We start from the raw sequence: 16,039 nt of genomic DNA, 5'->3' as shown, positions 1-16,039 counted from the left end.
AGATCCTAGTAGAACATTCTCAAGGTTTCTGCTTTCAGATTATGTTGTAGAATATTCTTGAGGTGCTGTTGTTCTGAAGGTACTAGTCCAACTTTGGGGTTTTAATGTTCAAGACGTTTTAGTAGAATGTTCTAGAATGTTTTTGTGTTATGAAGGTTCTAACGTTCTGAAGTTTCTATTGTAATGTGATCAGGGGGCTCAAATGTTCTAAAGTTCTCAAGGTTCTAGTGGAATGTAAAAGAAGGTTTATTGTCCTGGAGGTTCTCATGATCTAGTGGAATGTACTAGAAGTTCTAGTGTCCTGGAGGTTCTAATGTTCTAGAGGAATGTACTAGAAGGTTTAGTGTTCTTGAGGTTCTAATGCTCTGGTAAAATGTATAAGAAGGTTTAGTGTTCTGGAGGTTCTAATTTTCTAGAGGAATGTACTAGAAGGTTTAGTTTTCTGGAGGTTCAAATGTCCTAGAGCCTCTAAGAGAATGAACCTCTTGACCGGAGGCTCCACCCTAGCATGTCACGGTCTCCATCGGAGCGATTCAAGCCCACCATACAGCCATACATATTATGGTATGTGGTTATGTAACGAGTCACTGCATGACTGAAGGGCATGTAAAGTTGGCATTCTCTTGCTCTTTCAGGACAGCAGTGTGTTCACGGCTGGAGGCCTCGGAGATACCAGAGCTGGATGTTTACTCCTTCCTATAATCCCTCATCAAAGGATGTGACTCAGAACCCAGATGAGGACAGATTAGGGTGGATTGATTCAATAGCCAGGCAGGGAACACCATGCTCAGAATAGGTTGTGGGTTTGGTTCCGTTGGCTTGTCCTCCGAGTGTAGCAGGCTCCACAGATGTCCTCAACAGAGGACATCTGTGACCACGGCCATCGCTTCCAACGTCATCATTAACATCACCGCCATCATCATCATCACCACCCCAATTAGCCTGCAAGTATTTATATTATCACCGCCGTCATCATCACCCTCACAACCATCACTATTATCACTGCCATCATCATCATCACCACCACAATCATTACTATGATCACTGCCACCATCATCATCATCAGTAACATCGTCATCACTAATATCACTGCCGTTATCATCATCATCATAATCTATAATACATGTTAGGGTTCGATAGCTGCTGGACCCGAGAGCAGAAAACAGAGAGTTAGAGTAATGAACGTTTTTATTTGGAGCGGACCAGGGGTAAGGCCTGGGGCAGGTTGGAGAGTGGGGAGCTTCAGCCTGGAGGGAGTGAAGCAGGCAGGCTGGGGGTGTTTGATCCTCAAAACTATAGGCAGAACGAAACCAAGGTTAGACACAAGCTTTCAGGAGAATAACAACTAGTAAATGTTCGGAAAAAAAACTGGAGCCAGGTATGAATATCTACCACTGATGTTCGAAGTACGATCTGCCGATGACTGCAGGGAAACTAGATACCCCTACTATCACCACCATGACTCTGTTACCCCTACTATCACCACCATGACTCTGTTACCCCTACTATCACCACCATGACTCTGTCTGTTACCCCTACTATCACCACCATCACTCTGTTACCCCTACTACCACCACCATCACCCTATCTGTTGCTCCTACATTCACCAACATCAAATGGAAACATCACGCTTCCAGGGAAGAAAGCAATGGAACGTCCCCTTCCATATCCTAAAGATCCCGATAAACACGTTCATCAACATTTATTTATTATGCAGTTCTGTCTGCTGGTCTGGAGGAGGCAGAGGTTTTTGGTCTCCTCAGCACCAGGGACCTCCACGGTTGCCAACCCGCCCCCCCTCTGGTTTTATTTTAGGAGACCCCCCCCCCCCCCCTCCCCCCCCCCCCCCTCCCCCCCTCCGCCCCCTCCACCCCCCCCACCCCCCCCCCCCCCCCCCCCCGCTGCACTGCATGGCCACCTCGCAGTGTGCTGACCTAACCAGCCGAACGCCCCGGAACATCGCAACCCCGTCATTATGTGTCTGTCACGGATGCCAGGAAAAACTCCTGCTGCAACACACTCCCTCTACCGCACACTCCAACACACTCCCTCTACCGCACACTCCAACACACTCCCTCTACCGCACACTCCAACACACTCCCTCTACCGCACACTCCAACACACTCCCTCTACCGCACACTCCAACACACTCCCTCTACCACACACTCCAACACACTCCCTCTACCGCACACTCCCTCTACCACACACTCCAACACACTCCAACACACTCCCTCTACCGCACACTCCAACACACTCCCTCTACCGCACACTCCAACACACTCCCTCTACCGCACACTCCCTCTACCACACACTCCAACACACTCCAACACACTCCCTCTACCGCACACTCCAACACACTCCCTCTACCGCACACTCCAACACACTCCCTCTACCACACACTCCAACACACTCCCTCTACCGCACACTCCCTCTACCACACACTCCAACACACTCCAACACACTCCCTCTACCGCACACTCCAACACACTCCCTCTACCACACACTCCAACACACTCCCTCTACCACACACTCCAACACACTCCCTCTACCACACACTCCAACACACTCCCTCTACCGCACACTCCAACACTCTCCCTCTACCACACACTCCAACACACTCCCTCTACCGCACACTCCAACACACTCCCTCTACCGCACACTCCAACACACTCCCTCTACCGCACACTCCAACACACTCCAACACACTCCCTCTATCACACACTCCAACACACTCCCTCTATCGCACACTCCAACACACTCCCTCTATCGCACACTCCCTCTACCACACACTCCAACACACTCCCTCTACCGCACACTCCAACACACTCCAACACACTCCCTCTACCGCACACTCCAACACACTCCCTCTACCGCACACTCCCTCTACCACACACTCCAACACACTCCCTCTACCACACACTCCAACACACTCCAACACACTCCCTCTACCGCACACTCCAACACACTCCCTCTACCACACACTCCAACACACTCCCTCTACCACACACTCCAACACACTCCAACACACTCCCTCTACCACACACTCCAACACACTCCCTCCAGAGAACACTCAAACACTGCAGAACAATCCCATACACTCCCTCTACAGAACAATCTGCATCTGCTCCTACGCACTCCCTCTACAGCACTTCCTCGATACAACACACTCCAACACACTCCTTCTCCTACACACTCCAACACACTCCTTCTCCAACACACTTTCTCTTAAAAACACGCCAACAGATTCCCTCTACACACTCCAACACACTCAACACAATCCCTCTCCTATGTACTTCCTCTCCAACAAACTCCCTCTCCAGCACACTTTAAACCACTCCTTATGCACACACACTCTACACACTGTAACCTACTCGGCTTCCTACACATGCCTCACTCCTTCTCCTACACACTCCAACACACTCCTTCTACACACTCCAACACACTACTTATACACACTTCGACATGCTCCGTCTACACACTCCAACACACTCCTTCTACCATTCCCACACACTCCTTCTACACACTCCAACACACTCCTTCTACACACTCCAACACACTCCTTCTACACACTCCAACACACTCCTTATACACACTCTAACCTACTTGTCTTCCTGCACATTCCAACGCACTCCTTCTCCAACACAGTCCAACACACTCCTTCTTCTACACACTCCGACACACTCCTTCTCAAACACACTCCAACACACGCCATCTACACACTGCGATAAAACTCCTTCTCCAGCACAGTCCAACACAATCGACACGCTCCACCAGAGTCCTCTCCTACACACTTTAATTTCAGCCTGCTCGGTTCTGGGTGATTATTCTAATGTGTTCATCTCAGGCGCACATTTCTAAATCCTACAGAATAAATGTGTGCTTAAAAAAACACAAATAACAAGAGAGCAATTAGGGAGGGACCGAGTGCTGCATGAGACAGAAAACACATATACAAACAGCCAGAAAGACCCACACACACAAAGAGCCGCATTAACACGCACACGAACAGCGAGACAAACACACAAACAGCTGGAAAAACTAAAAACAGCCATGCAACCAAACGTACAGAACCAGATCTTGTTGAGGTCGTTGTGTTAATCTTGTGTCGTGCTGTTGTGTTGACCTCCTTGTGTTTGTGTTGAGTTAATTGCTCGTGGTGTTGTTGTGTGGACGTTGTTGTGGTGGGTGCGTTGCCACGGCAGCAGCACTATGACGGTGCGGAAGGGGAAGAGCTTGGCCGTGTCCATCCAGGAGCACATGGCCATCGACGTGTGTCCGGGGCCCATCCGGCCCATCCGGCAGATCTCCGCCTACTTCCCGCGCCTCTCCCCCACCTCCTCCGTCTCCGAGCCCCTCTCCCCCACCCGCTCCGCCGTGGTCCCCGCGGCGACCAGCCCCGGCAGCCTCAGCCCCGTGGTCGGGGCCGCGGAGGAGAGAGTGGGCGGGGCGAAGGGCCTGCTGTTACCGGGGGGGACGTGGGGGGGCGGAGCCTCCCTGTCGGCCATGAACAGCATGGACACCTCGGTGGAGATCGACAGCGGGGACAGCGATGACAGCAGTAAGAGACAGACAGGTCGCCACAGAGAGACAGACAGGTCATACAGGGTTGACCTCACCACAGAGAGACAGACAGGTCATACAGTGTTAACCTCACCACAGAGATACAGACAGGTCATACAGCGTTGACCAGAGAACAGAGAGACAGACAGGTCATACAGTGTTGAACAGAGAGACAGACAGGTCATACAGTGTTGAACAGAGAGACAGACAGGTCATACAGTGTTGACCAGAGAACAGAGAGGCAGACCGGTCATACAGTTTTGACCTCAGAGCAGAGAGACAGAAGTTAATATAGCATTGACCTAAGCACAGAGAGACTGACAGGTCATACAGGGTTGACCAGAGAACAGAGAGACAGACAGGTCATACAGTGTTGACCTCACCACAGACAGACAGACAGGTCATATTGTGTTGACCACTCCATAGAGAGACACACAGGTAATTCACTATAAACCTCACCACAGAGAGACAGACAGGTCTTATAGTGTTTACCTCATCACAGAGAGACAGACAGGTCTTATAACGTTTACCTCATCACAGAGAGACAGACAGGTCTTATAGTGTGTACCTCACCACAGAGAGACAGACAGGTCATATAGCGTTGACCTCACCTCATAGCGATACACAGGTTCTAGACTAAGAGAGAGAGAGACAGGAAGTGACAGGACGTTGAATGACATCATGATGACGTCTTTTGTTGCAGCCTCGTTGGGAACTCTGGAGTTTGACCTGCTGTATGAGAGAGCAACCAGCTCCTTACACTGCACTATGCTCAGAGCCAAGGTAACACGCACACACACACACACACACACAGACACACACACACACACTCACGCACACGCACACACGCACACACACTCGCACGCACGCACGCACGCACGCACACACACACACACACACACACACACACACACACACACACACACACACACACACACACACACACACACACACACACACACGCACGAACGCACACAGCACACACACACGCACACACACACACACGCACACACACACACACACACACACACACACACACACACACACACAAGCTCACACACACGGATGACTCATGCACAGTCATGCACAGTCTCACACAAAGATGCTGTTATGCATATTTAAAATACACACATGCATATAAAGATGAACACACACAAAAGCACACGCTCGCACACACAGACACACACACAAACACACAAACATAAACAGACACAACCATACACCGCACATAGACACTCCTTGCAGGTTATGTAGCGTTCCTCTAGATATGCTGATTAAAAGTGAAAAGCAAAAGCTGTAGCTCTTAGATAACTTTCTCTGGTCGTTGTTTACTTGTGACAGTCAGTACAATATTCTTTCTCTCTCTCTCTCTCTCTCTCTCTCTCTCTCTCTCTCTCTCTCTCTCTCTCTCTCTCTCTCTCTCTCTCTCTCTCTCTCTCTCTCGCTCTCTCTCTACCAGGGGTTGAAGCCCATGGATTTTAACGGTCTGGCTGATCCCTACGTGAAACTCCACCTGCTCCCTGGAGCCTGCAAGGTGGGCGACTTCTCTCATCTGTTCTAGATATTTATACTCATCTGTACTAGATATATATACTTTACATCTGTACTCTACATCCCACACCACTATCATGTCTGCCTTCAACATACTCCTCTCCCTGTAGGCCAACAAGCTGAAGACCAAGATCGTCCGCAACACACTGAATCCGGTGTGGAACGAAACTCTGACCTACTGTGGAATCACAGAGGAAGACATGTACCGCAAGACACTCAGGTCAGTCCCGGTCGTTTTCCACGTTTAAAACATGGAGCATTTCATCTAGTTGCTATTCTCAACACACCAGTTCATCTGGTTCCGACGCCTAGTCTAAACACACCAGTTAATCCAGTTCGATGCTCAACACATCCCTGGTTGTGAACTGTCTGAGCTCATATTAAATAAATGTAATATTAATACAGATCTGCTTAGTGGAGGACCAGGGAGAGACCTGAGGCAGTGTCAGGTTTTATTAGAAACCTCTTTAGCCCCTATCTAAACGTGAGATTCACTACACTACAGGATGCAATCTCTCTCTCTCTCTCTCTCTCTCTCTCTCTCTCTCTCTCTCTCTCTCTCTCTCTCTCTCTCTCTCTCTCTCTCTCGCTCTCTCACTCGCTCTCTCTCTCTCTCTCTTGCTCTCTTGCTCTTTACCTCTGTCTCCAGCTGTCTGTCACTCATTTCATCAATTTACTAGCTAGCCTCTATCCCTTCATCTTGTCATCTTCCCTCACTCTCATTGATCTAACCTCTACCCCCTGCCACTTCACCATGCCTCACTCCTCTTCCTCCTCCTCCTCCCCTCTCTTCCTCTTCTCCTCTCTCTCCTCTCCCTCCTCTCCTCCTCCCTCCTCTCTCCTCTCGACTCCTCCCTATTTCACTCCTCTCTTCCCCCCTCCTCTCCTTCTCTCCTCTTCTTCCCTACTTTCCTCTTCTCACTACCCTTCTTTCCTCACTCCGTCTCCCCTCTCTTGCCAACTCCTCTCCTCCTCACTCCTTCCCTTGTCTCTGCTCTGCTCTCCTCAGTCTGTCTCTCCTCTCCTCCCACCTCCTCTCCTCCCCTCGGTCCATCTCTCCTCCTCTCTCCTGTACCCCCTCCCCTCTTCCTGCCCTCCTCTCCTCCTCTTTACTATTCCGCTCTATGATCTCGACATTCTTTCATCTCTCCCTTTATCTCAGCGAGGACATCCGCTCTCTCTCTCCTCTCTCTCTTACTCTCACTCTCTGTGACAGATTGAGGTCAGCATGGGGTGCGCTGCAAGGCCTGTTGGTGGTGACGCTGCGTGGGTGTCGGGGAGCGTGCATGTGTTTGTTTGTGGGTATTAATGTATGTGTGTGTATGTGTGTGTTTATGTGTGTGTGTGTGCATTAATGTATGTGTGTGTGTGTGTGTGTGTGTGTGTTCACTGGGTGTGTATGGGTCGTGATGGGGACAGCTGTCACCATAGCAACTGTATGGGGGGGTCGGAGGAGGGCTACAGGGTCAGACTATTCCTGGAGGGGCGTGGCCTGGAAACAAAGTTTGATTAATTAACTTTTAATTTGGAGTACGAAGTCAGGGGGTTACACTACGAGAACCATTACTCTGGTTAATTCCTAGTTAACAAAGTCATCCCCTGGGCACTCATATAATGTAGCAAAATAAATCGAATACCTGCTTTGAGATTTAATATGGTGAAGATCAAATGTAGGGTTCAGGTAAAGGTTAGGGTTAGTTTGTTATAAATAAAAAGGATGCCCAAAATGGGGTCGAATTGGTTTCAATTCTGATGTGTAATGCATTGCCACAGGGTCTGGTCTCTGCCCTGTGCAAGTTGTTACACTGAACATAATGTAGGCGCCTGAAGCCTGTGGCTGTGTTCATTGAACTAGAGTGTTAGGGATGGGTATTAAGGTTTGGTGTTAGAGCCTAGTGTTAGGGGAAGATTATTATTAGAGTTTGGGGGGTCAGGGTTAGTATAAGTATTTGGTATAAGGGCTAGGGTTTGGTGTTAGGGTTGGAATCAGGGGTAGGTGTAAGGGTTGGAATCTGGGTTTGGTGTTAGGATAACGATTAGTATTAGGATTTAGTGTTAGTATTGGTTTAAGGGTTCGGTGTTAGGGTTTGATGTTAGGGTTAGTATTAGTATAATGGTTTTTTGTTAGGGTTAGATTAGGCTGTAGTGTTAGTATTGGTTTAAGGGATCGGTTTTAGGATTAGGGTTTGATGTTATGGTTAGAATTAGTATAAGGGTTTTGTGTTAGGGTTAGTATCAGGGTTTAGGGTTAGTATTGGTTTAAGGGTTCAGTGTTAGGGTTTGATGTAAGGGTTAAGGGTTTTGTGTTAGGGTTAGTATCAGGGTTTAGGGTTAGTATTGGTTTAAGGGTTCATTGTTAGGGTTTGATGTAAGGGTTAAGGGTTTTGTGTTAGGGTTAGTATCAGGGTTTAGGGTTAGTATTGGTTTAAGGGTTCATTGGATGATCCGAGTGAATGAAGAGTATGTGGAATGTGAGGGATTTTTCCTGATTTACATAAAACATTGAATTAACGTTGCTCTCCCCCCAGGGTGTCGGTGTGTGACGAGGACCGCCTCACTCATAATGAGTTCATCGGGGAGTCCCGCGTGGCACTGCGGCGTGTCAAGCCCGACCTCAACAAACATTTCAAACTCTGCCTCGAACACCCTCCTCCAGTAAGAGAGAGAGACCCCGACACACACAGGGAGAGAGAGAGAGAGAGAGAGAGAGAGAGAGAGAGAGAGAGAGAGAGAGAGAGAGAGAGAGAGAGAGAGAGAGAGAGAGAGAGAGAGAGAGAGAGAGGGGGAGGGAGGGGGAGAGAGAGAAAGATATTAATGGACGACAGAGAGATATTAATGGGCGACAGAGAGAGACTTATGGGCGACAGAGATGATGGGCAAGAAAAAGATGGGAAGAGAGAGAGACTGAAAGAAAAATACTCATAGACACTGGTTACATTTCCTTCCTTCTTCTGAATTGAATCGAGAGCGAGACGAGGGAGGGAGAGTCCAGACGTGTTCTTGGTGTTCTGTCCACACTTCAACAAACCCCAGACATGTTGTGTGTGTTGTGTTGCTGTGGAAACGGAGGTTTGCTTTCAGGTCAAAATCCACAAAAACACGTCATAAATTAAACAAACATGGAACTAAAATGAAAGGGGAAGAGGGGGTTGTGTTTCAGAGCGGCTGAGAGCACTGCCCCATCTTTTCTCCTGGACGCAGTCCATTTCCCCCTGCATTGTTGTTCATGGGTGCCTGCTTCAGTCCTTCAGATAATAAGTCAGTGTTCCCATGGAGTATATTTCCTTTACAAAACCCAGCCACCGTTCAGGTCTGGGAAGGTCACGTTTTGACATTTCAACCAGTACCGTGATATGGCGAAAACTGGGGGTTATTATTGGCTGACGAAATTATTGTGCAGCGATCCGGACAGCAGGCTGATGTCAATCTTCAAGGATACGTTTTTAACGGGGGAAATGCTGTTTTAGTGTGGATAGAACGCTATGGCTGGAGAACATTTATCGCTAATGCAGATTTGCGATATTGAGAATGTGGACGTGGCCTTAGGGACCAATAGAGAGGGAAAGAGAGAGATGGGGTGGGACGGTAGGGTCTTCACTAGAGGAAATTGATTAAAACATAAAAGCAAGAACACTGTGTGTGTGTGTGTGTGTGTGTGTGTGTGTATGTGTGTACACGTGTTTGTGTGTTTGAGGCTGAGGTTATGTGGGGTTTTAAACAGACTAATCCTCTGTTAATTTTTTTCTCTCTCTCTCTATCTTTCCAATGTCCCTCTTTCTCTCCTTCTCGGTCTCTCTGTCTCTCTCTCAGCTTCCCTCTCCCACAGCGATGAGTTCCGCCTTAAGAGGAATCTCTTTATATCTGAGAGAGGTGAGTCTTTCAGTCCTTCTGTCTGTGTGCCTCTCTGTCTGTCTGTCTGCCTGCCTGCCTGTCTCTCTCTCTGTCGTTCTATACTCCAGCTCATGTCATCATCATCATCATCATCATCATCATCATCATCATCATCATCATCATCATCATCATCATCAAACAGAGATAGCATTCACCACGCAGGGCCAAGTGTTGGCTCATGTCGTTCTAATCATGTAGCAGATGAGATTATGTTTCTTAATCCGCCTAAAAATACAAATAAAATAAAGAGGCAATTGAGAAGGAGGAGGAAGGGCGGCTGACTCACCCACTCCTCTCTGCTAACCCTTAAATCCACTTTACTCCCTCGCCTTTCAAGCCCTCCTCCCCTCCCTCCCCCTCCTCCCCTCCCTCCCCCTCTCCCCTCCCTCCCCCTCCTCCCCTCCCTCCCCCTCTCCCCTCCCTCCCCCTCTCCCCTCCCTCCCCCTCTCCCCTCCTTATTTCTTCTTCACTCCTCTCCTATCTCCCTCTCTCATTTGTTCTCTCCTCTCCTTATTCAGACTCCTCTCCTCTCCTCTCCTCTCCTCTCCTCTCCTCTCCTCTCCTCTCCTCTCCTCTCCTCTCCTCTCCTCTCCTATCTCCTTTCTCCCTCTCCTCTCTGTCCCTTCCTTTCCTCTCTCCCCCTCCACTCGTCCCCTCCTCTCCTCTCTCTCCCCCTCCTCTCCTATACTCTCTCCTTTCTTCCCCTCCTTTCCTCTCCTCTCTTCTCCTCCTCTCCTCTAGTCCCCTCCTCTCCTCTCGTCCCCTCCTCTCCTCTACTCGCTCCTCTCCTCTCCTATTTCCTCCCCCCTCTCCTCTCTCCCCCCCCCCTCTCCTCCTAAACCCAGCAGCAGTGGCATAATAATTCAACAGATAGCGGGCTGCTTTAAAAGCCGTGAAAAGAGAGAGAGACATATTGTGTCAACAAATCCAAAAGGCTTTATTGGCATGAAAGTTAGTGGTAACAATATTGCCAAACCAATAGCATAAAGAGGACAACAGGAAAGAACATTGGAAACAATAAAAAAAAAACATAAGCAGAAGAAAATAAGATAGAGATGAATGGATGGATTGGATTAAAAAGGTTTAAAATGTCTGTGAAAGTGGTTTAAAGTGGTTTAAAGGTTTAAAGTGTCTGTGTATTTTTCCTTCTGTCTCCCTCTCCCCATCTCTCTCAACCTATCTTTCTCTTGCCCATCAACACTGTCGCCCATAAATAATCTCTCTCTCTCTCTCTCTCTCTCCCTCCCTCTCTCTCTCTCTCTCTCTCTCTCTCTCTCTCTCTCTCTCTCTCTCTCTCTCTCTCTCTCTCTCTCTCTCTCTCTCTCTCTCTCTCTCTCTCTCTCTCTCTCTCTCTCTCTCTCTCTCTCTCTCTCTCTCTCTCTCTGTCTCCCTCTCTCCTTTCTCTCTATGTCTCTCTCCCAGTGGGAGAATGACCAGCAGAGAAGCCTGGAGGAGCGAGGCCGCCTGCTGCTCTGTCTGCAGTTCCTCCCGCCGGCCAGTGGGGGCGACGCAGAGCAGCAGCCCAAGGAGCGGGTGAAGGGGGGGCTGAGCGTGGGGGTCAAGCGGTGCGCCCATCTGGCGGCGATGGACGTAAACGGGTTCTCTGACCCCTACGTTAAGACGTATGACACACACACACACACACACACAAACACACACACACACACACGCACACACACACACACACACACACACACACACACACACACACACACACACACACAATTACAGACACACACACACACACACACACACACACACACACAATTACAGACACACACATACCCACAAGAATGAATGTCTAAACGAACTGAAACAAACACGTTTGCCTGCACGCATGCATGCACACACACAACAATGACGCATTAATGCCTGAAACGCACTCACACACACACTCACACACACACACACACACACACACACACACACACACACACACACACATACACACACGCACATAACACATGAGCGCAAGGACACACACACGAAAAAACACACACACACACACACACACACACACACACACACACAGATACACAAGCGTGTTCGCAATAAAGCACGGCCACAAACACACACACACACACACACACACACACACACACACACACACACACACACACACACACACACACACACACACACACACACACACACACACACATACACACACAAACTCATTCTCAGTCCCCCATATAAGTTGGATCTTAACTTATTGGTTGCTATGGATGAGACCCAGGGTGATGCTAACACCGGGCTAACACTAAGCTAAGTTTAGCTTTGCTGCGGGGGTGTTTGAAGCAATTTCAGAGTGCTGACTCAACAGACAGGAAGTACTGTATGTTATTACACTTAGAGGTTGAAGGTCATGCTTGGGGCTTAATGGTCAGTACAGAGCAGAGGTAATGGAGATGCAAGGACACACATACACGCACACTTGCACATACACAAGCACCCACACTGACACATACACAATTTACGCATGCACAGACAAGAATGAACACACACCCATATAATCACATCTAATGTCTATGTACTAGATTCTGTATTTCACTATATTGACCATATAATTGATCAGATGGTGCAATCAAAAGACTTGATGGGAATTCAGATAACGAAAAGCTAGAGATTAGGTCAGGTGGACGATGGACATTGTGGTTTGTACCCCAACCAACACAGGTTAAAACAGAAAGGAGTCATTTCTAGGTTGATGGACAGGTGTTTCCATGGTGCAGAGACAGAGATGTGTGTTTCCATAGTGATGAGACAGGTATTGTGTTAACATGGTGAAGAGCCAGAGATGTGTTTCCATGGTGATGAGACAGGTTGTGTGTTTCCATGGTGAAGAGCCAGAGATGTGTGCTTCCATGGTGAAGAGCCAGAGATGTGTGTTTTCATGGTGATGACACAGGTAGTGTGCCACCATGGTGAAGAGCCAGAGATGTGTTTCCATGGTGATGACAGATTGTGTGTTTCCATGGTGAAGAGCCCGAGATTGTGTTTCCATGGTGATGAGTAGGTTGTGTGTTTCCATGGTGAAGAGCCAGAGATGTATGTTTCCATGGTGAAGAGATAGACATGTATGTTTCCATGATGATGAGACAGGCTGTGTGTTACCATCTTGAAGGGCCAGAGATGTATGTTTCCATGGTGAAAAGATGGAGATGAAGAGACAGGTTGTTTTATTCCAGGTACCTGAAACCAGACCTGCAGAAGAAATCCAAACACAAAACATCTGTCATCAAGAAGACCCTGAACCCTGAATTTAATGAGGTTCGGTCTGTATGTCTTTATGTCCGTCTCTCTGTCTGACTCTCTCTGTCCGTCAGTCTGTCTGTCTGTCTGTCTGTCAGTCTGTCTGTCTACCTATCGGTTGAGTGCATCTCTGCCTGTCTATCCATCTATCTGTCTGTACCTTCAAGGTCTTGTGTGCTTTGTGGGATAAAGCTGTACAGAGATTGCTTGTAGACAAAAGGTGTGTGCGTCATCATTAAAAGCCTCCAATGTGTCATAAATCGTGAAGAAGTTCTGTCAATGCAAGACTGATTTCCATGGTTACTGTCATAATGTATACCTCTCTCTCTCTCTCTCTCTCTCTCTCTCTCTCTCTCTCTCTCTCTCTCTCTCTCTCTCTCTCTCTCTCTCTCTCTCTCTCTCTCTCTCTCACACTCTCAGTTCAGTTCAATGTTTTATTGGAAAGCAAATGCAGAACATGTAGTGACAGACCATTTGAATGTTGCAATACATTCATTAATAATGAACGCTCTCCATGTTTATGTCTTTTTCTCTCTCAGGAGTTTTTCTATGAGATCTCCTTCAGTGATTTAACCTCTAAGACCCTAGAGGTCACAGTGTGGGACTACGACCTCGGAAAGTCCAATGACTTCATAGGTGAGCTCATCAGAACAGTCCCGTACCAGAACCTAGTCTAGACCAGAACCAGATCATACTGGAACAGACCATAACAGGATCAGAACAGATCAGACAAGACTATTGGCGAGACTAGACCGGGATCAGACTAGACAGGACAAGAACCAGAACCAGACCAGAAACATATCAGACCAGACCAGGCTAGACCAGATACAACAGACATCTGCATTATGAACGTTTTTTCAAGGTTTATAAGCATTAAACCGTTTATTAACTTTTTACAAAGGTTCACAAACTGTTAATAAAGGTTTGTATAGGTTTATAAACTGTTTAAAAGGGTTTATATATATTATCAGGGGCAATTAACTGTTAGAAAGTGTTCATAAAGTTGTGTAAAGGGCTATCAAGATCTTATAAAGGTGTATGAAGGTTTAGAACGTTTTTTTATAAGGTGTGTGTGTGTGTGTGTGTGTGTGTGTGTGTGTGTGTGTGTGTGTGTTCTTTTGCGTGTATGTCTGCGTCTGTCTGCTGTGCCTCTAGGGGGCGTGTCCCTCGGGTGTCACTCACAGGGGGACAGCCTTCAGCATTGGGTGGACTGTCTGAAGAACAAGGGCACCAAGGTGGAGCGCTGGCACACACTGACCAATCAGCTACCGGGATCCACACTGCAGGACTAGATCAGCCAATCCCTGCCTAGCGTTGGGCCTGTGACATGATGTCACTCACGTCATCCGTGCTCCATGTTTTGTTCGGGTTTTAAACAAACCCTGTATCCATGGTAACCGTCTCAGAAGGATGGATCAAACAGTTGTAAAGTCCGAAACTAAATCAAAAAGTGAGCCACCAACAGGGGGTGGGGCTGTTTTGAGGTTCAATCTCTCTTCAAAGAGCTGAAAACACACGGGCGGTTCGTGGGGAGAGTTAATCTATAAAGAATGCATTATAAACGGTAATCTGTTCTCAAAAGGAACGCATGAGCATGTGAACCAGTGTGTGCATCCGTAGAGGAGCAAAAACGTCAACTAATTATCTGTCACGGAAACATGTGTACGTTCGTCTGGGAGCGCGGCTGTGTCTTGGAAGATATGATTGCTCCTCATTATCCCCGCGAGGGGATTGGTGTCTTCGTTAATTGGTTGATTGGTTCCGCAGGCCTCACTCAACATGCGCTCCATCACGTTCGATCGTCGGTTTCGTTCAGGCCTGCAGATGCTGTGATGTTTGTGGTTTGTGTGCATGTTCTAAAGAATGTCCAGAGAGCAATATAGACCAACAGAACTCTGAATTGGTACGTCTCTAATTTTAAATAGCTGTATTATCCTCAACCTTTTGAGATTGTGAAAGGTACTTGGTGGGATTTTCAATAAATTGTAGATTTTTTTTATCTAAATTGGGCAAATCGAATCGGCACTGTGCCTATCCCTTTGGGTTCGACGTTTCTTTTACTTATTTTATTTTTCTGTTTGGTCAAACAGAACATAGTTGTTCATATGCAAATAATTACTGTTGTGTATACTTGTGTTTGTTTGTCTACTTAACCTCTGATGTGCATGATACGTTTTCAATGAAAAATATGTTCCTGAAATATACTGTGTTTTAATTGATTTACTTGAGGTGTATTCTGAAAAGACTTGAATGGTGCAGATAAAACGACTGTCGGCGGAAAACAGAGACTGTGGCGCCACCTAGCAGACACGACACCTCACTGCTGTGTCTCACCCAAACCAAAGGCGCACGTTTGAAACGGCCACCCATAAGACGGTCACCAGTGTATATCTGAGGTAGGCTGTCGGCAGGACGAACAGATACCATGTTCAAGAACCAAACTAATACATACACAAACAAAGTAAAAGTCTATTTAAATAGGGTTCATTTACTGCCATTGTCACAATTAATAGCAGACTTGCAATCATCACAGACATCCTTGGTCTGGTTTCTAACTACAAATGAACCACCCATACAGATGAGTTGAGACGTGCAGTTAGTGTGACACGCATGTGTGTTTAAAATGTGACGTTGCTCCCACGTCACAATGTCATTGAGGCCATCCAGCTCGGATGTCTGGAAGTGTATGTGGGTGTGTAGGTGTGTGTGTGTGTGGGAGATTGGATTTGTGTGTGTGTGTGTGTGTGTGTGTGTGTGTGTGTGTGTGTGTGTGTGTGGGGCAGGG

General features: G+C 47.6%; 1 protein-coding gene across 1 annotated transcript in view; it reads left to right on the top strand.

Annotated features, from left to right (window-relative positions):
* The window catches only part of LOC115531539 (double C2-like domain-containing protein alpha), a 16,955-nt gene extending 1,499 nt beyond the window's left edge, over nt 1-15,456 (top strand). Inside the window, exons 2-11 of the mRNA XM_030340885.1 lie at nt 4,203-4,558; nt 5,264-5,343; nt 6,020-6,094; nt 6,222-6,331; nt 8,640-8,766; nt 9,922-9,981; nt 11,425-11,624; nt 13,191-13,272; nt 13,794-13,890; nt 14,410-15,456. Of these exons, the coding sequence (XP_030196745.1) occupies nt 4,210-4,558; nt 5,264-5,343; nt 6,020-6,094; nt 6,222-6,331; nt 8,640-8,766; nt 9,922-9,981; nt 11,425-11,624; nt 13,191-13,272; nt 13,794-13,890; nt 14,410-14,546 (1,317 nt within the window). The 5' untranslated portion in view covers nt 4,203-4,209 and the 3' untranslated portion in view covers nt 14,547-15,456. The remainder of the gene's footprint in view (nt 1-4,202; nt 4,559-5,263; nt 5,344-6,019; nt 6,095-6,221; nt 6,332-8,639; nt 8,767-9,921; nt 9,982-11,424; nt 11,625-13,190; nt 13,273-13,793; nt 13,891-14,409) is intronic.
* Nucleotides 15,457-16,039: the final 583 nt, after the last annotated feature.

Source organism: Gadus morhua, chromosome 18 (genome assembly GCF_902167405.1).
Source record: "Gadus morhua chromosome 18, gadMor3.0, whole genome shotgun sequence".
Lineage (NCBI taxonomy): Eukaryota > Metazoa > Chordata > Actinopteri > Gadiformes > Gadidae > Gadus > Gadus morhua.
The sequence above is the reverse complement of the archived record's forward strand: the minus strand, read 5'-3'. Positions and strand labels throughout refer to the sequence as shown.